The sequence below is a fragment of the Protopterus annectens genome, chromosome 1.part0 (assembly GCF_019279795.1).
Source record: "Protopterus annectens isolate FY-2018-M chromosome 1.part0, PAN1.0, whole genome shotgun sequence".
NCBI classification, from domain to species: Eukaryota; Metazoa; Chordata; order Ceratodontiformes; family Protopteridae; genus Protopterus; species Protopterus annectens.
Window position 1 is genome coordinate 1,524,166,993 of NC_056725.1, and position 20,605 is coordinate 1,524,187,597.

A 20,605-nucleotide genomic window follows, 5' to 3' on the forward strand; every position below is an offset into this window, starting at 1 on the left:
TCGGCCCGAATACCAAAGTATTAGGCTGACGTCGGTCATGGGCGCCTAGATCTGACATCAGAGCGTCAGGGTATAAAGGCGCATGAACGACGTCATATCCTCAGTCTTTTCTTGCCCCAGATGTCAGAAGGCCAAACCAGAAAGGCCACAGCCAAAAACAGAATACCTCCCAAAAACATGCCCAATAACCATCACCTAAAGCATAGCACCAAGTCTAACTACAGTGGGGAAGGAGGGAGGGTAAATTGGACTGCAGCAATGTGGATCTTCGAACATCTACATTTATGGTAGGTACAAAACTGTACTATGTTCTTCATCTCACATTGCTGCAGTCCTTACTTATGGGTAGAATCCCAAAGCAACGGGAAAGGGAGGATGGTAAAAATCAAAGCATTAGGGGCCGCTAAAATGCCCTGTAAAATTGCAGTGGCAAATCCAGCCCTAGACTTAGAATAAAGAGGAAGGTGGTAATGTTTAGAAAAGGTATGCACTGAACTCCAAGTAGCTGCCTCCAAAATGTCTTTTGTAGCTACCCCCCTTAGAAAGGCCGTAGAAGTAGCAGTAGCCCTAGTGGAATGAGGCCTGATTCCAGCAGGAATCTCCTTACCATGATGGGAATAACAGAAAGAAATACAAAACCCAATCCATTTAGAAATAGTTTGTTTTGAAACAGGTTTACCCTGTGAACCCAAAGCAAAAGAAACAAACAATTGCTGAGACTGTCTGAACTCCTTGGTTCTGCTCAAATAATAACGCAACTGCCTGTGAATATCCAAAGTATGCAAAATTTTCTCCCCTTTATTTTGGGGGTTTGCATAAAAAGTAGGCAAATATTCAAGGCCACACTAGAAACCACCTTAGGCATAAAGGAAGGATTAGTACGCAAAGATACCCTATCCTTATGAAAAATCAGGAAAGGCTCCACTGCCATGAGGGCCTGTAATTCAGAAACCCTTCTTGCAGAGGTAATGGCCAACAAAAAAGCAGTTTTCCATGACAAATACTTTAACTCGGCAGTAGCTGCAGGCTCAAAAGGTTGTAGAGTAAGTTTTTCCAACACAAAATTGAGATCCCAAGCAGGAGTAGGAGCTCACTGGGGTCTTATATTATTTGCCCCTCTAAGAAATTGCTTAAACCAAGGATGAGAGAATAAAGGAGGGTCACAATCATAGTGAGCAGAAATGGCTGCAGCATGGACCTTTATTGAGGAGAAAGACAAACCCTTGTCCAATAACTCAGTAAGATATTGAAGAGCAACACTTAAATCAGGTTTGGAGACATCAAAGTCCTTTCCTTTGCTCCAAATAAAAAATCTCCTCCATTTATCAGCGTACACTTTCCTAGTACTAGGCCTCCTGGCCTCCAAAATAACATTCAAAACTTGTTGTGGAAGCGGAGACCCTCGAGTCTAAAACAGAATATGCCAGGCTGTTAGATGTAGAGACTGAATCTTGACATTGAGGAAGTGACTGTCCTCTTGTGACAAAAGGTGCGGAATCAAAGGCAGAGGCCATGGAGGTTCTCGTACTAAGCTCCTCAGTAGTGGGTACCAGTGTTGTCGAGGCCAATCCGGTGCTATCAAAATCATGGTTGGCTTGTCTTGTCTGGCCTTCAAGAGTACCTTGGGAAGAAGAGGCAGAGGTGGAAAGGCATATACATGCAGATTGTTCCAACTGAATGATAGAGCGTCCACCTTCCAAGCTGTGTGATGAAACATTTTTGTGCAAAACTTTGGCAACTGGTAATTTAGTGGAGAAGCGAAGAGATCTATGTCTGGAGTTCCCCATAACACTGTCAACTGTTGAAATACATGAGGATCCAATTTCCACTCGTGAGGATCCACTATTTGTCTGCTCAATACATCTGCTAAGGAGTTCTGTGCTCCTGGTAGAAACCTTGCCTGAAGATTGAGGTGTAGATTGAGAGCAGTTTCCCACAGAATCATCGCTTGCCTGCAAAGAGGGTAAGAATGGGTTCCCCCCCTGCTTGTTGACGTACCACATGACAGTAGTGTTGTCTGTTTGAATCAACACCTGCCCTGGGTGAAGTAAATCTTTGAAAGCCATCAATGCCAACTGGACTGCTAACATTTCCTTCAAGTTGATATGCAAATGTTGGAGTTTGACAGGCCACGTGTTTTGCACCCATTTTCCATTGAGGTGTGCTCCCCAAGCCTTGTCCGAGGCATCTGTCATTAGAATCTGACTCGCCTCTGGCCGGGTCACAGAGAGTCCCTTGTTTAGGTGACATTCCTGAGCCCACCACAAAAACTCCTTCCGAATGCAAGGTATTATCTGAATGACAGTGTCTAGATCTTGGCAGTGCTGTCTCCATACATTTTTGTGATACCATTGAAGCTTCCTCATATGCAATTTGGCATTGGGAAGCACCAGAATACAAGATGCCATGAACCCCAAGGCTTGAAGGACTGTCCTTGCAGTCAGCCTGGACCATAGAGACATTTGATGGAAATAAAGAGAAAGGCTTCTTTGTTTGTCCGGGGTCAAAAAGGCCATCTGGGAAGCTGTATGCAGTCTCACACCCAGAAAGCACATGTCCTGAGAGGGTACTAGACTGGACTTTGTTTCGTTCACAGAATACCCTAGGCATCTTAACACTGCCATCACATATTGTAGATGATGAAGAAGTTCGTCCTTTTCTTGTGCAATAATCAGGCAATCGTCCAAATAAGGATAAATCTGTATTCCTCTTAGTCTGAAAAATGCTATCACTGGAGCCAGAACCTTTGTGAACACTCTGGGCGCAGTAGATAAGCCAAAGGGCAATGCAGAGAACTGATGATGTAAATTTCCAGCCAAAACGCAGGTACCTCCTGCAACTGGGCCTGATAGGAACATGAAGGTAAGCCTCTTTGAGATCCAGAGTAACCATCCAGTGATCTTTTCCCAACAGAGGTAAAAGTTGTTGTAAAGTCAGCATCTTGAACTTTGGAATGTCCAGGTAAGTGTTGAGGATAGATAAATCCAAAATTGGTCTCCACGTGTTCCCTTTCTTTGGAACTAGAAACAGGCGGGAATAAAATCCTAGGCCCACTTCTGACAGAGGAACTGGCTGAATAGCTCCTATTTGAAGAAGTAAAGAAATTTGTCTGAGCCTCTATCCTTTGCCGAGGAGGGCGTCTGGCATGCCTTTGAAAGGAGGCATGGTATGGAAATAGAACTTGTAACCTCGGTTTATAATGTCCAATACCCATTTGTCCTGGGTGACTAAATGCCAATTTTGCTTGAAAAGAGCCAACTTTCCTCCCAAAGGAGCTGCCAGGCAAGAAGAATCTGGCAGCTGAAAATGTAGGTCATTGGGCCTGTTTACGAAAGGACTGGCCCCTGCCCTCACCAGCAGATTGAGCAGGCGAACTCCATTGTCTCGGCCTGAGAGTACTCTGAGCTCTGCCCCTACCACGCCTAGATCTACCCCTAGACTGAGAATCAGAAGAAGGGTACGTCCACCCCTTAGTAGGCCAATTTCTACTAAACTTTGGAGGTTGTACCTGCAAAAATCTTTAACAGTCTGCATAGACTTAGCCTTGTCTTCCATTTTCTTTAAGACTGACTCCACAGGAGGACCAAACAAAACTTCAGACTGTAAAGGGGCATCCAGAATTCTAGACTTAACATGCTCAGACAAATTCTGATCCTTAAGCCAGGCGTGCCTACGAATAACTGAACCAGTGGCAGCCACCCTAGAAGAAGCCTGTAAAGCATCAAAACCACATTGCAAAGAGTGCTTACCCACCTGTTCAGAAACATGCACTAAATCCTGCAATTCTTTACACTCTATGCCCTCTGCCAAAGCATCCACTTTAGACCTTAGCTGAGAAAGGAGGAAATTCTGATACTTCAACATATGAAACTGGCAGTTCAAAGCCCTCATTGCTAAAGTAGAAGAGGTATACACCTTCTTACCCCATCTATCCAAAGCTCTAGCTTCCTTATCCAGAGGAACCGGATTCTTAACAACAGAGGCTCTAACACCCTTAGGCCCCTGACTAATAGTTTCTGGGTCCGCCCTAGGACTCTTATACAGATATTTATGAGCCTCAGGCACCCTGTAATACCCGTCCGGTTTAACTGGGGCAGGAGGCACAGAATCTGGATTAAGGGAAGTTTCCGAAAAAACATCTGAAACAACATCCAAAACCGGAGGGATAGCTAAGGGTCTATGCTGTGGTAAAAACAAGAACTCCCCAAGTCTCTTCCGTGACAGCAGAAGACTCTGAATCATCTGAGGCCTGCTCCAAACTTTCCAACTCTGGCTCCATCCTGGGCCTTTTATCAGGAGGGGGCATAGAACCTCTAATTAAAGTAATCAAATCCTCTGCCATTTTAAGCATGTGCTTTTTAGGCACAGACCCTGAAGAACCAGAACTGACACCAGAGGAAGGCAAGACAGACCTGCCCTTAGAAGGAGCCTTAGAAACAGTAGCAGAAGGCCTAACCACCTTAGGCATAGAAGGGAGAATAGTAACCTGAGAGGCCCCTTCAGCCTGACCTGCCTCCTGAGAGGCCACATCCTGTAAAATCAAAGTTTCCCCCTGGGACTCAACAGAAACTTCAGCCGGATCCACCTGTTCAGCTGTAGCTTCTAAAGGTCCGGCGTCCGAAACGGACGAATCATCCTGCCTAGGCTTTAAAGATTTGTCTTTGCGCTTCTTAGTAGAAGTAGGCGTCGGAACATCCGACGGCATATTATAATTACACCTCTTGCCAAAGACTAACCTAGCGCAATCTAACCTCCGTTTTATAGTGCGCTTATTAAACCTAGCACAAAACCGACACCAGACTACGTGCTCCGGTCCCAAACAAGGAATACAAAGCGGTGGTAATCCCTATGCGGTATCTGTTTCCCACAAGAAATACAATTATTCACTTTTCTGACATCCGGTAAGTAACTGAGGCAAGAAAAACAAAAATATTCTAACGGGTACTTAGCCCAACTTGGTATCGGTCTGAAACTCCGAAAACGAAAAATTTCAGAACGCCGAACGGCACTTGCAACGCTGCTTCTGCATCGGACCATGCGACAAAAAAGACTGAGGATATGATGTCGTTCATGCGCCTTTATACCCTGACGCTCTGATGTCAGATCTAGGCGCCCATGACCGACGTCAGCCTAATACTTTGGTATTCGGGCCGACCGAGGACAGCGGACTACCCATAAGTAAGGACTGCAGCAATGTGAGATGAAGAACATCAGGCTTACAGCAGAGAAAGGTTCCCGATAAGCAGCTAATGGAATTGCCATAGATTGGACAGAAGTTCTGACAAAAAAAAAAAAAAAAAAAAACTTTGTGGAAAATGCATGTCATGACCACCCCGCCCATTGAAGTACTACCCCCAGCTGAAGTAAACTATACTGAAACTGTTTTGCCTTACAAAATATATTACTGAATTTCCCTCGGAGAACATCAGCAAACAATTTCAGCTCTGAGGAAAACTGCTCAACCACCACCTGTGAAAAAGGCAGAAATGCCCTGAAATAAAAGTATTAAAATAATGTTTTTTATGGAAGATAATGCTCAATGAAGGAATTGCCTGTCTGGCTTAGAAGAAACTCTAGCCAACAGTCAAGCTTTCCAAGCCTGTAGGAGAGCACATACACTGGTCACAAGAAAGTTCTGAGTTACTGTGCTTACCAGTGACTTTGGTACATGGACGGAGCCCTACAGCTTTGAAAATCTGGCCGTCTGGGCCTGATCTTGACAGGACACCCCAAATAGCTTAAGGCTACAGCAGCAATGATTTTATGATCAACATCGCTGTCTTACTTCCCCTTCCACATATTTATCCTAAATGGATGCATCATGCCTCTCCTTTACCTCTTTGGTCTACTACACTGTGTCTAGAAAATTTAAGAGGCTGGAAAATTCATAAAATGCTTTAAAATGGAGAAAGTTATTCTAATTACACCAAGAGTACGTTTGAATTTTTACATGACAGTGACATTCCTTTTTTACTCACCATCAGCAATATTTTTTGGTTGTTCCTAATCTTGTGCTTACATACTACGGGACCTAGGACAGAAGTAAATCATGCTTCCACAGTCTAGCAGGGATTGAAACTCCCTTCTTTCTAAAAATATAATATACAGCAGTACACTGGCTGTAATATTATAACAAGTAGTAAAACTTAACTGAAACAGTTAACACACTACACAGGAACAACATAATTTGTAGCATGCAATTTTTTTTTTTTTTTTTTTTTTTTAAACTTAAAACTACCATTAACACCACTGTTCTCTTCAGGAGTAACAGTACAATACTTGGCAATGCAATCCTTTCCCCATATCTGAAACAAAATACTTGCTTTTTGTTTGACAGAAAATGCCACATTTCTTACTGCACTGTACTGGAAGCAGACAATTCAGATTGACAATATAGCATTAGCTAATAAAGGATTCCACTAGTTTATCAGAGTTCCCAGAATCATTTTGCAGTACTGCTTTATATTATTAGGCAAAGCTCTTTTTGTATCAGTCTATTGCTATTTTTTTTTTTTTTTTTTTTTTTTTTTTTTTTTTTACTATAGATTTTTTTTTTGTTTAGTTCTTATGCACCCCAAATTTCAGCCTATGGATTCTACCCAGTGCTCCATGTCCAAAACCAAATCCAATAGCACCCAGCCTGCCACCATTTGCTATCTGGGGCCTACTTGGATCCCAAGGGTGTCACGTAGGTATGCCACTAACCACTTTATGCTTCATGACCTACTCTAGTATTTCCTCATGACTTCCCAACATGTGCCCCAACAACTTTGTGGGGTCATTTGATGGGTGGCCCACACAGACATGACATCAGCAAGTTGCTATATCCAGTAAATGTTTTGTGTGCAAGTACACACCACCTCTCCCAGGATGGGGCTACCCATCCTCTCAACTAGTGCCTCAGACACCCAAGCCAATAATCTAAGCAGGGTAACCTGGGCTGCAAAAATGGCCTTATCCCTCTATGCCACAGCACTGACTAGCTGCAACTTTAAAGTGGGATTTAAATAATGTGTCTGTTCTCTTCCTTGTTTGTCAACAGAAGTCCAGTTATAAAAATTATATTTCTTGCACTTTACAGATTATTCCAGCCCCAGATAAATGTTCCCTTTTAAGTTTGCCACACCATGTAATTTGTTCCTATGTCCATATACATTTTACTGCCCTACTAAAACAGGATGCCAAGTTTTTTTGTCCCAGTCCTCTATAAAAGGAGTGGAGTAAAAGCCCAGGAGGTTAAAGAAATGCTCATTCTTTAGCATCTCAAGAGGAGGAAATGAGTAGAACATAAGGGCAGCATCTCAAAATAAGTATCTGTACACGTGAGAAAACAGATCTACAGTCAAGCAAGATGTGCAAGGGTGGTTTATAAGCAAAGCTGGTGGTGGAATGCAAAAGTCCCAGGGTCCAGAAATGTATTAAAAGGAAGGAAATGCAGGAAGAAGTGGGAAACTGAAAAGATGGACCAGGCTAAAAAGAAACTGCAGTAAGCATGTTTGGCTAATAAAGATAAGAGAGCAGCTGCACTGATGGAGAACAAGGCATCGCAGAACCTCTACCAGCTTCTGGAAAGAGACTCAGAACATGACAAAAAACTTATCAGCTGTGAGCTCACTTTTCACACTGGTGATGCCCTACATCAGCAAACAGGCTGGAGGAGGACAGACCTGCAAAATTGCTGTATGAAGATAGTGCATCACTGTACGCAAACTTTGAACAGGAGTAGGAGCGGCCTTAGGTCAACTGGTGCCCTAGCCAGAAGGGCTCCAAGGCCCCCTCCCACATACCCGGTGCCCCCATCCTGGTCTAGCTACACCAAATAAATACTGGAAAAGCACCCCTGCTAGAGCGGCGCCCCAGGCAGCCGTCTAGTTGGCCTACACCCAAGGCCAGCTATGAACAGGAGCTTCAGCAAATGACAGGGAAATGGAATGCGATACTGAAGGCACATGGGATGATACACAGTAGAAAGTACAGTTTTGTACCTACCATAAATGTAGATGTTCGAGGATCCACATTGCTGCAGTCATAAACTGTGGGTAGTCCGCTGTCCTCGGTCGGCCCGACTACCAAAGAGCTAGGCTGGCGTCGGTCATTGTCGCCTAGAGCTGACGTCAGTACGTAGTAGTACTTAAGCGCATGACCGACGCCATATCCTCAGTCTTTCTTGCCCCAGATGTCAGAAGGCCTAAAAACGAAGGCCAGAACTAAAGTAGTAAAAGCCCAACAACCATCAGTGTGGAAATAAAGAGTATCCCAAAAAGAAACCCAGCAACCACAACTATAGAGGGGAAGGAGGGAGGGATAATTGGACTGCAGCAATGTGGATCCACGAACATCTACATTTATGGTAGGTACAAAACTGTACTATGTTCTTCGTCTCACATTGTTGCAGTCATAACCTGTGGGTAGAATCCCAAAGCAAAGGAAAAGGGAGGCTGGCAAACTACAAAGCATTAGGAGCTGCTAACATGCCCTGTAAAACTGCAGTGGCAAACCCAGCCCTCGACTTGGAATAAAGAGGGAGATGGTAATGCTTAGTAAAAGTGTGTACTGAACTCCAAGTAGCTGCCTCCAAAATATTCTTAGTAGCTACACCCCTTAGAAAAGCAGTAGAAGTGGCAGTAGCCCTAGTAGAATGAGGTCTGATCCCAGCAGGAACATCCTTCCCATGATGAGAATAACAAAAAGCAATACAATGACCAATCCACTTTGAAATAGTCTGCTTAGAAACAGCTTTCCCTTGTGAACTCAAAGCAAAGGAAACAAATAACTGTTGAGTCTGTCTGAACTCCTTAGTTCTGCTCAAATAGTAACGTAACTGCCTGTGGATATCCAAAGAATGCAAGACTTTTTCCCCTTTATTTTGGGGATCAGCATAAAAAGTAGGCAAATGAATAGACTGGTTCAAGGCCACATTAGAAACCACTTTAGGCATAAAAGTAGGGTTAGTTCGCAAAGAAACTCTATCCTTATGAAATATCAAAAGGGTTCAACTGCCATGAGTGCCTGCAATTCCGATACCCTCCTAGCAGAAGTAATGGCCAACAAAAAAGCAGTCTTCCAAGACAAAAACTTCAGTTCAGACGTAGCTGCAGGTTCAAAAGGAGGTAAAGTAAGTTTCTCCAAAACAAAATTGAGATCCCAGGAAGGAGTAGGAGCTCTACGTGAGGGTCTTATATTCTTTGCCCCTCTAAGAAATTGTTTGAACAAAGGATGAGAAAATAAAGGAGGGTCACAATCATAGTGAGCAGAAATGGCTGCAGCATGAACCTTCACAGAAGAGAATGACAAACCCTTGTCCAGTAATTCAGTAAGATACTGTAGTGCAAAACTCAAAATAGGCACTGAAACATCAAAACCCTTTGTAGTGCTCCAAAGAAAAAATCTCTTCCATTTATCAGCATAAACTTTTCTAGTGCTAGGCCGCCTGGCTTCCAAAATGACATTCAAAACCTGTTGAGGAAGCTGAGACCCCACCGGCTCCATCACAGAATACGCCAGGCTGTCAGATGGAGGGACTGCACCTGAACATTGAGAAAATGATTGTTTGACTGGGACAACAAATGAGGAACCTGTGGCAGAAGCCAAGGAGGCTCCTGGATTAAACTCCTCAGCAGAGGATACCAATGCTGACGTGGCCAATCTGGTGCTATTAGAATCATGCAAGGCTAGTCCTGCCTGACTTTCAAGAGTACCTTGGGGAGAAGAGGCAGAGGAGGAAAAGCATAAACGTGAAGGTTGTTCCAACTGAAAGATAGAGCATCCACTTTCCAAGCATCTGGGTGGAACATCTTTGTGCAAAATTTTGGAAGTTGAAAATTCAGTGGAGAAGCGAACAGGTCTATGTCTGGAGTTCCCCAAGCCACAGTCAATTGTTTGAAAACCTGAGGATCCAGTTTCCACTCGTGGGGATCCACAATTTGCCTGCTCAATATATCTGCTAGGGAGTTCTGAGCTCCTGGCAGAAACCGTGCTTGAAGATTGCTCTACTCAGAGCAGTCTCCCACAAAATCATTGCTTGCCTGCAAAGAGGCTAGGAATGGGTTCCCCCCTGCTTGTTGATGTACCACATGACTGTTGTGTTGTCTGTTTGAATCAACACCTGTCCCGGCTGAAGCAGGTCCTTGAAGGCTATCAAAGCAAATTGAACTGCTAACATCTCCTTCATGTTGATATGCAAATGTAGTAGTTTGGGAGGCCACATGTCTTGTATCCATTTCCCATTGAAGTGTGCTCCCCAAGCCAAGTCCGAGGCATCCGTCGTTAGGATCTGACTCGCCTCTGGTCGGGTCACAGAGAGTCCCTTGTTTAGGTGACATTCCTGAGCCCAACACAAGAATTCCTTCTGGATGCAAGGTATAATCTGAATGACAGTGTCCAAACCGTGGCAGTGTTGAGTCCACACACTTTTGAGATACCATTGTAGCTTCCTCATATGCAGTTTGGCATTGGGAAGTACTAGAATGCAAGATGCCATGAACCCCAAGGCTTGAAGGACTGTCCTTGCAGTCAGCCTGGACATTACTGATAACTGCTGGAAGTAAAGATGAAGAGTTCTTTGTTTGTCCGGGGTCAGAAATGCCATCTAAGAAGCTGTATTCAGTCTCACACCCAGAAAGCACATGTCCTGAGAGGGTACTAGACTGGACTTTATTTCGTTCACAGAATACCCTAGGCACCTTAAAACTGCCATTACATACTTGAGATGTTGTAGTAATGTGTCTTTGTTTTGAGCAAGAATCAGGCAATCGTCCAGATAAGGGTAAATTTGTATTCCTCTCTGTCTGAAGAAAGCAATCACAGGAGCCAGAACTTAAAGGGCAATGCAGAGAACTGATAATGCGAAGTACCAGCCCAAAATCTCAGGAATCTCCTGCAACTGGGCCTGATAGGGATGTGAAGATAGGCCTCTTTGAGATCCAGGGTTACCATCCAGTGATCTTTGCCTAGCATAGGCAGAAGTTGTTGTAGTGTTAACATCTTGAACTTTGGAATGTCTAGGTAGGTATTGAGAATGGACAAATCCAGAATTGGCCTCAAAGTGTTTCCTTTCTTTGGCACTAGGAATAGACGGGAATAAAATCCTAGGCCTACTTCTGACGGAGGGACCACCTGAATTGCCTCCATCTGCAAAAGCAGAGAAATTTGCTCCTGAGCCTCCAGCCTTTGCTGAGGAGGCACATCCGGCATGCCTTTGAAAGGAGGAAAAGTGTGAAAATAAAACTTGTAACCTTGATTTATTACATCCAACACCCATTGGTCCTGGGTGACCAAATTCCAGTTTTGTTTGAAAAGTCCCAACTTTCCTCCTAGAGGAGCTGCCAGTAAAGAAGGGTCTGGCAGCGGAAGATACAGGTCATTGGGTCTGCTTACGAAAGGGCTGACCCCTACCCTCACCAGAAGACTGTGCAGGAGAGCTCCAAGTCCTAGGCCTGAAAGAACCCTGAGCGTGAGCCCTGCCTCTACCACGTCTAGACCTGCCCTTAGACTGATAATCCGAAGGATAAGACCATCCTCTAGCAGGCCAATTCCTACTAAACTTAGGGGGCTGCACCTGCATAAAATCCTTGACCGTCTGCATACACTTAGCTTTATCTTCCATCTTTTTCAAAACTGATTCCACAGGAGGGCCAAAAAGTACTTCAGATTGAAGAGGAGCATCCAAAATCAGAGCCTTAACATGCTCTGACAAATTTTGATCCTTAAGCCAGGCATGTCTACGAATAACTGAACCTGTAGCAGCCACCCTGGATGAAGCCTGAAGAGCATCAAAACCACACTGCAAAGAATGTTTGCCAACTTGATCTGATGCATGAACCAACTCCTGGAGCTCCTTACACTCTATACCCTCAGAAAGCATCCACCTTAGATTTCAATTGGCCTAACAAAAAATTCTGATACTTCAGCATATGAAATTGGCAATTCAAAGCCCTTAAACTTTTTTCCCCCCACCTAACGCTCTAGAATCCTTATCCAAAGGAACTGGATTCTTAGCCACAGAAGCCCTAACACCCTTCGGACCTTGAATAATAGTTTCCAGATCAGCTCTAGGACTCTTGTACAAATACTTGTGTGCTTCTGGAACTTTGTAATACCTGTCTGGCTTAACAGGGGCCGGAGGCAAAGAATCAGGATTAAGGGAAGATTCAGAAAAAACATCCTGGACAACATCTAAGACAGGAGGAATAGCCAAGGGCCTATGTTGTGGCAGAAACAAAAATTCCCTAAGTCTTTTCAGAGAATCTGAAAAATCTTGACCTTCCCACTTGAAATGTTCCCTCATGGAATGTAAAGTCTCAGAAAAAGAAAAATCCTCTGGAGGAGAAGCAGACGGACAGGAGTCCTCTGCATCCGAATCTGAATAGGAAGGGAAATCCTGAATTTCTTCAGCTGAGGATTCAGAGTAGTCAGAGGAATGATCCATTCCCTCTAAATCTGCCTCCACTCTAGGCCTCTTCTCTCGGGGGGGGGCATAGAACCCCTGATCAAAGTAACAAGTCCTCTGCCATTTTCAACATATGCTTTTTAGGAACAGGGGCTGGAGAGCTAGAACTATGACCAGGGCCAACAAGACAAGGTTTGGCCTTAGCATGGCCTTTAGCCACTGAAGTAGAAGGCCTAATAACCTTTTGTAAAGCTGGAACTACAGACACCTGAGAAGCACCCTTAGCCTGGCCTAACTCCTGAGAGGCCAACTCCTGTAAAAGTAAAGGTTCCCCCTGGGATTCAGTCGAACCCTCGGCAGGATCCACAGATTCAACCGGAGGCTCCGTAGAACCGGCGTCCGCAACGGACGACTCATCCGGTTTAGACCTTAAAGATTTATCCTTACGCTTTTTAGCGGTAGCGGGCGTCGGAGGATCCGACGGCATGTTATAGTTACACCGTTTACCAAAAACAAGCCTGGCACAGTCTAATCTTCGTTTAATGGTGCGCTTATTAAATCTAGCACAAAAGCAACACCCGACCACGTCGTGCTCAGGCCCCAAACAAGGAATACAGAAAGAATGATAATCCCTATGAGGTATCTGTTTCCCACAAGAAATACAATTATTGACTTTTTCTGACATCCGGATAACTGAGGCAAGAAAAGACAAAAATTTCCCCAACGGGGTACTTAGCCCAACTTGGTCTTCGGTCTGAAACTCGATAAATGAAAATTTCAGAACGCCGAACGGCACTTGCAAACGCTGCTTCTGCTTCGGACCACGCGGCAAGAAAGACTGAGGATATGGCGTCGGTCATGCGCTTAAGTACTACTACGTACTGACGTCAGCTCTAGGCGACAATGACCGACGACAGCCTAGCTCTTTGGTATTCGGGCCGACCGAGGACAGCGGACTACCCACAGGTTATGACTGCAGCAATGTGAGACGAAGAACATGGAACATAATCATGACAGCCAATATGGAAATTAGAAAAGACTGAAATAAAAGGGAAAAAAAATAGAGGAACAGGGTCAAGTACCTAAAAAAAAAAGTGTAGTTGAGAAGAGAAAGCTGAATGAAGTAAAAATTAGAATCAGAAGTGATGCAACAGAATGGGACAAATAATCAAGAGTAATGTGTGACAGAAGAATGCCATACAAGTTAAAATAGTGTATAAAACAGTGATGCAACCAATGTTTCTCTATGGCGCTGAAGAAGCAAATAAGTGTTAGAAACATAACGGGAAACACAGTGGTACAGATTAAGAAATTAAGACAAAATTGAAAGAAAAGTAGCCCCAACTGCAAAGAGTAAATATTCAGGTTATTCTTTTTACGTACATTTGCTGCTTATCTGTCATAGCATAGACGGGAAAGCAGACCCACGCAACACCCTTAGGATCAATGTCAGCCCCAGATAGCAAATAGTAGTCTGGGATGCATGGAGTGCTGTTAGACACTTTCAACAAACATGTTTTCAAGCTCTTGTAGGGTACTCATGTTGCTCACACAAACTTAGAAATCTAATATTTCTATGTCCTACCAAGAGGATATAGAAAATCTGTGTGGGCAAGTGCAAATTATATTTTTATGTGCTAATGCCAATTACTGGCATTTTTCATGTTTGCCCACTTCACAGCCTGAAGATGGCGATGCACCATCATAAGTAACCGATTGCCAGTTGATCTAACTGTATTGGAAAATTTATGTAGTTGTGCTAGTTTCCCAGAGCTTGTTTCCTGATCTTGTTATTTCTGAAAATAACTAAGCATGATCAGTAAGCAACTACATGTGCAAGTCTGATGTATGCTGTTCTTTAGTGGGGATAAAGAAACCCCCAAATAGTGGATAAAGAAACCCCCAAAAAGTCATCCTGAAATTGCTATGTACCTGTAAAGGAATATGGGGAGGGGGAAGTTTAAGCTCACCCTATATGTGAGGTGTAGGTGTTTATATGGTCTGTGTAAGGTCTATGCACCATGATGTTGTTTACCTTATATAGTACACAATGTAGTTATTTTGGAGTCTACATTTTTAAATTTTCTTTATTCTAAACCATCCCTACTTTGAAGCCTACACACAAAGCTGTAGTGTGACGGGAGTAACATGTTACAAAATGTAATACATTACAATTTGTAGTAACTAGTAATATAACTAGCTACATTTTCAAAATAGTAATTAGTAATAGTAATATTACTTTTTTTTGTAACTAGTAATTTAAACGCGAGTTACTTTTGCTTAAACCAGTGGTTCTCAATATGGGCAATATAGCCTCCTAAAGAGTGATGCAACACTTCTGGGGTCCCTATATAGTATGGATGATAATCTGATTTTAGGAAGTAAGACACTTTGAAGTGGCAATTTGGACAAAAACTTACAACAATGTTGGCACATCTCATAGCACGTAGCATTCATAACAGATTAGAATTAGTCTGGAGCAAAATTTATTTCATTTTTTTTTTTTTTTTTTTTTTTTAGCACTGAAAGGAGGTGAAAGTGAATGATGACCAGACTCCAGCCCTGCCCTGGTACAAGTGGGACACTCGCCCACTAAAACATCCCCTTACACTGGGACAAGTCTAGCCTGCTAGAGATCATATCCTATCCTTACCTTTCAGTATAATAAATGGCATTGGTTCTTCACACCATCAGTGTGAATCAAACTCATCAGCTGAGCACCCAATGCCAGCCCCACCCACTGCACCAAGCAGGACTCAAGTGGATCTATGATCACCCAATTTTTGTTATGGTCTATTAAAAATTTTCGGGTTTTGATTTTTAGTTGCTGAAAATAAGACAAACTTTGATAGTTTTTATAGGTCTTGTGCTGCTGGCTGGTTTGGTTTAATTATTATCTGTGACTATAAAGACTAGTCTTCTTCTGCTTTTGGCTGCACCAGTTAGGGATCACCATTGTGGATCATCAGTCTGCAGAACAAGTGGCAGTGGAGTTTCACATTAAATTGCCAGCCTAGTGCCAAACCTTCTTCAGAAGGCACATGCATGCACACGCTCACACCCAAGGCCAATTTAGAATGTCTAATCCAACCTGCGGCATTGTCTTGGGAATGTGGGAAGAAACCAGAACACCCTGAGAAAACAAACCCACTCAAACTCAGGGAGTGTAGATCAGTGTGTGTGTGTGTGTGTGTGTGTGTGTGTGTGTGTGTGTGTGTGTGTGTGTGTGTGTGTGTGTTGTACTTTTAAAGCCACTGTAGCTCATGAGCACATGCAAAAAAGTACTGAGCACGTGCAAGCAGAGTGCCACTTTGTGTAAGCAGCTGGAGTGAAAGCGTGTATGTGTGTAGCAGTCAAGTCAGTTAGCTAGTTTAAGTTTTATGTTCCAGTCATCAATCTTGATAAGTGTGTGTGTATGTGTGAAAATTTCTTAAAATGAACACCCAGGCCTCATCATCTTATTTGAATACACAAGATGAGCGACGTCAAAATGGGATCCGAAGTCAAAACTTCTTAAAACCATGATGCACACAGTCAAAAATGGAGGAATATACAAGAGTGGCTCAAACGACACGCAAACAGATCAGAAAATATTTACAGGTTCTTAAACTCATTTAAATGATTTTTCTCTCAAGGAATATAAAGCAAAGCATTCCAAACCAACTACTGAATAAACAATGTTCAAAATTGCGACATACTGAAAAAAGTACGTTAATTACAAAAACATTTGAAACAATATCCAAATCATATAAAATGTTCAAAAAGAGAAAAATTTTTTGCAATGTACTACTTTTTCGCATTAACTAAAGCTATTCAAAGTACCTAAAGTGTGCAAAGTGTGGGCAGTGTGCACAGTATCAAAGTACAGTCTTTTCAAAGAGTACAGTTATTTCAAAGAGTCTGTTGTGCAGCTGAATATAATTACAAGTACCTGGTGTGTGTCTGACACTTATTTGGCATGGCAGAGAGATTTCACAGACCTGATTCTGCTTGTGTTTGATAATATTGCTGAATATTGCTAAAAATGGAGAGTGTTTGAGCAAGAATATATTTTCATACAAGCTGCTTTTTTCTGAAAGACTCGTATACAAAAGCATTTATTCTGCCCAATTTAGCTGGTTCAGAAGCCATTGATAGAGAACATTCATTTATGTATGCGCACCTGCTGTTTATACAGAGAAGGGGGGGGGGGGACTACCATATTGTGGTACAGGCTGAAACGCAGGAAGAAACCGTGCTTAAAACATAAATTTAGAGAAATGTGCAGCCCTCAAAAGAATATCACATTGGAAAGGCACTATTTTACACGAGATAAAAGCCTGGTGAAACATTTGCAGCATATATAACTGACTTGAGAAACAAGGCAAAGATGTGCAGATCTGGTGATCTCAGAGATAAAGTGATAAAAGACAAGCTTGGGTGTGGTGTTAATAATGATGCACTGAGAAAGATTTTGCTTTGAGATAGTGATTTAACTTTAAGCAAAACCAGAGATTTGTCAGATATATGATCTTATAGAAAAGTACACATATATGCTTACGAATAAGAACATGCTTGCAGCTTCTTTCAGCACGAATGTTGATAGTATGCAGCACACTACGGCTGACATTTGGACCCATCCGAATAAGTTTCTTTGGTGTCACCGCCCACTGGATCAACTGTGACACTTGAAAGATAGTCAGCTTCTTTGTCATGCTGCAGATTACAGGGGAGGCATACATATCTCATAGCATCAACTCGAGAGCATTCCCATCAATTAGAAGATAGATCAAAAGGTGTGTGCAGCAATTACGAGCAATGGCAGCAATTTTGTAAAGGCTTTCACTGTCTTCTCGGAATGCGAGAGATCTGAGGACTACAAACATTCTGTCCCAAGATGGGGATGATGGTAAAGTGATTTACAACAGCATGACAGCCATGCTGAGTCAGTCAGGGCAAAGCGAGAAGACTTATTCACTGCCTCCCCATCCGAGATGTGCACCACATACATTGAATCTAGTTGCCGTGCAAGATGCTGAATCTGCTTGTAATGATGGACAGTACAAAAAGATCATGCAAAGCATTCTGGTCAAATGCTACGCTGCTTGTAACAAGGCTAGTCGCAGCACCCAAGCTGCTGAGGTGGTTCAAAATAAGTGTTATCTGGCACAGATTCCCAATGAAACATGATGGAATTCCACTTTTTACACGATGGAGAGAATTCACCTCATTGCAACTCAGGGTGAAGACTTACTGAATGAGATATATGAACAGATTGGAATTGCCGTATTCAGGCCTGCAGAAATTACCTTTGTTGCCAAGTTTGTGCAAACAATGCAGCCCCCAGCAATGGCTCTGAACATCTTGCAGTCAGAGCTGAAAAGCTTAATGGGAATTCTGATCCCCACCACTACGTGCCTGAAAAATAAGTTGTCCAAAATCAGGCAGTCTGTTAAACTTTTTGCTAGTTGATGCTCTTCTTAAAGGAACTGAGCCTTGGTTCAGTCACCTTCTGGAGTGTGAAGAGCTCATTCTGGCTAGCATAGTGCATCCACAGTTCCATTTGTGATGGATAGACGATGAAAAGCAGAGATTCAGAGGCAAGGCTCTACTCCTTGATACCATGCAGAAACTGGATGAACCTACACGCAAGTCATCTGAAGCCTCTACATTAACTGCCAAAGACCACTTTTTCGGCTTCAAAGAGCCAGCCAATGTCAGCATATCTTCTCAGATGGATATGTATCTGGCTGACCCTTCCAGAGAAATATCTTCTCTCAACAGTTACGCTATAGTCAAGAAGATATTTCTGAGCACTAATACAGCTCTGCCATCTAGTACACCTGTTGAAGGTCTATTCAGTCTTGGTGGACAAATGCTGACTGCAAGAAGAAATAGACGCACCGAACACTTTTAAAAGTTGCTCCTTCTTCGAGCCGACAGAAATGTGTAGTCATTGTGAATAGTTATATAAAGTGATATTTTGGTTGATGATGTTGTGTTAACAGTCTTGTTAGACTCGTATGACATTTTCTCTAAGCATTTTTGCGTCCTCAGCATTTGTTTTAGCAGATTAGCTTAATGTACATTGCTGAAAATTGGAGGAGTTTTAATTTATTATGGGTCTTGTGTTGCTGGCTGTGCGTCCTTTGGTTACATTGAGACTCTCCGACTATAAAGACTAGCCTGTGGGACTTGGTAAACTGTAAAATGCTATTCATCATTATTGTAACACTGTGTATACAACTTTAATACACTCTTATTCATGTGCAGTAAGCATGTATTGCTCACACACAAGTACTGTGTGCGTAAATATGAATGTGAGAATTAAACTATGCTTACTGTACGTAAAAGTAAACAGTAACTGGTTACTTTAGTTAGTAACTAGTAATAGTAATATTACTTTTATAAATAACTAGCACAACGCTGGCTGTAGTAATATTGACACACACACACACATATATATATATATATATATATATATATATATATATATATATATATATATATATATATATATATATATATATATATATATATATATATATATATATACACACACACACACACACACTGTCCATAAATTATGGATTTACTCATTAAAAAATCTACAGCATTATATATAAGCAACACTAGCAGGTTTTGCAATGATTATTATTGCTGTGTTAAAATAACTGCATCCCATATTTGGGCGGTTTTGCTGCAATATAAATGAAGATTCCTGCCTGTACTTTCCATACAGCAGTCCCAGCTTAACTCAAGATGTAATACTTTAGAGACCATGTTTAGTGCCATACTAACTTTTAGCTCGCTTAAAGTGCTGAGCAGTTCCACAGCACCCTGTGCCGATTGACTTTCAGATATTCAAATACCTATTGAGAGTTCTACTCACCTCTCAGACCCTTCTTTTGAAAGGCCACTGTAGGAAGGCATCCTTTATAAAAGTGTGCAGCTGCATCCTTTGTGGGCGACACTAATCTGAATGGGTATGCTGAAGACAGCGAAGTCTGTGCCAGTCCTGTTGAGCTATAGGGATCAGGTGCATTTTTTTCCAGGGAGTCCCTTCCACGAGCACAGAAGGTAGTCTTGTGTTCAATAAATGTTAAGATCTGGCTTAGCAAGAAACTACTGCCACACTGTCCACATATTAGCAGATCACAGTTGACGGGCTCTCCTTTAGATGAGCAGTCTTCAACATGGGAGTACAGTGCTTCTTCCTCGAGATCAGCTAAAAAACAAACAAGAATGAAGTCACTTATACAAAACCACCTCTTCAATGAAAGAGTGAGACAGACTTGTTAAAGTTCATCACACCAAAAGTAAACACTAACAAAGTAAAGTACAATACAGCTCTATCAAATGGAAACAAGTACTACAATTAAACTAAAATATGAAAGCTTATAAATACAGGTGACAATCATTTTTGAGGGACAAATTCATTTGACAGAAGCCAATTCATACAGAGTCTGTGAACACCAGTATGAAGTACAGAAGGCAAGAACAGATTTAAATTAGAAACTGGATGTCATATACTGCCTAAACAGAGACCAGATTTAAAAATGAAAGCGCAGGGAATCCCCTCTTCAAGACAGCAGATAACTGTACGATATTACTGCTTAGCTTGAAAAGGTTACAACCCACAAGCTAAAATACATGATCACTAATTGGCAAATTTGTTGACATTTGCAGTATTGCACACTAGGTGTCTGGAAAGGAGGTCTCCTGTATCACAAACTAGACTATCCTAATTCAAGGGTTTATAGGCAATGCCAAACCTGGTACACTAAATGTCACCGTTTTACATCACGGACAGCAATTTTCAATTGTGCAGGCATCATATCAGATATCAAAAATTAATCTATGTAATAATTACATATTCACAAATGCCACAGATTTCGTTTATACCCCACATCCCATTCCAGCCATGTATCATGCTGTGTCTGAGGGACTTTTACTATCCATAAGAGCATGGGGTAGCAATGTTATTGAGCTAGACAGTACTCCCTACCTACATACAGGGACATTCTTTACATGCATAAAATCTGAACAATCCTTTGATGATTTATCAATAAGTAAAAGAATCATACCAGACAGTGGAAAATACGTTTTGAAGCACTACTGCTCAATTTCTCCTTTAAATTAGCTAAAATCAAAACTATTTTAAAAATCTAGTACGTCGGGGTGCAGAAAGAAGAAATCCTAACTTACTCAGGGTCTTTGATACAAAGCCTAGACCCT

General features: G+C 42.2%; 1 protein-coding gene across 1 annotated transcript in view; it reads right to left on the minus strand.

The window, feature by feature from the left end:
* LOC122798732 (B-cell lymphoma/leukemia 11B-like) overlaps nt 1-20,605 on the minus strand; it is a 222,901-nt gene that overhangs the window by 85,401 nt on the left and 116,895 nt on the right. The window contains exon 2 of the mRNA XM_044067837.1: nt 19,260-19,595. Coding sequence (XP_043923772.1) covers nt 19,260-19,595 — 336 coding nt within the window. The remainder of the gene's footprint in view (nt 1-19,259; nt 19,596-20,605) is intronic.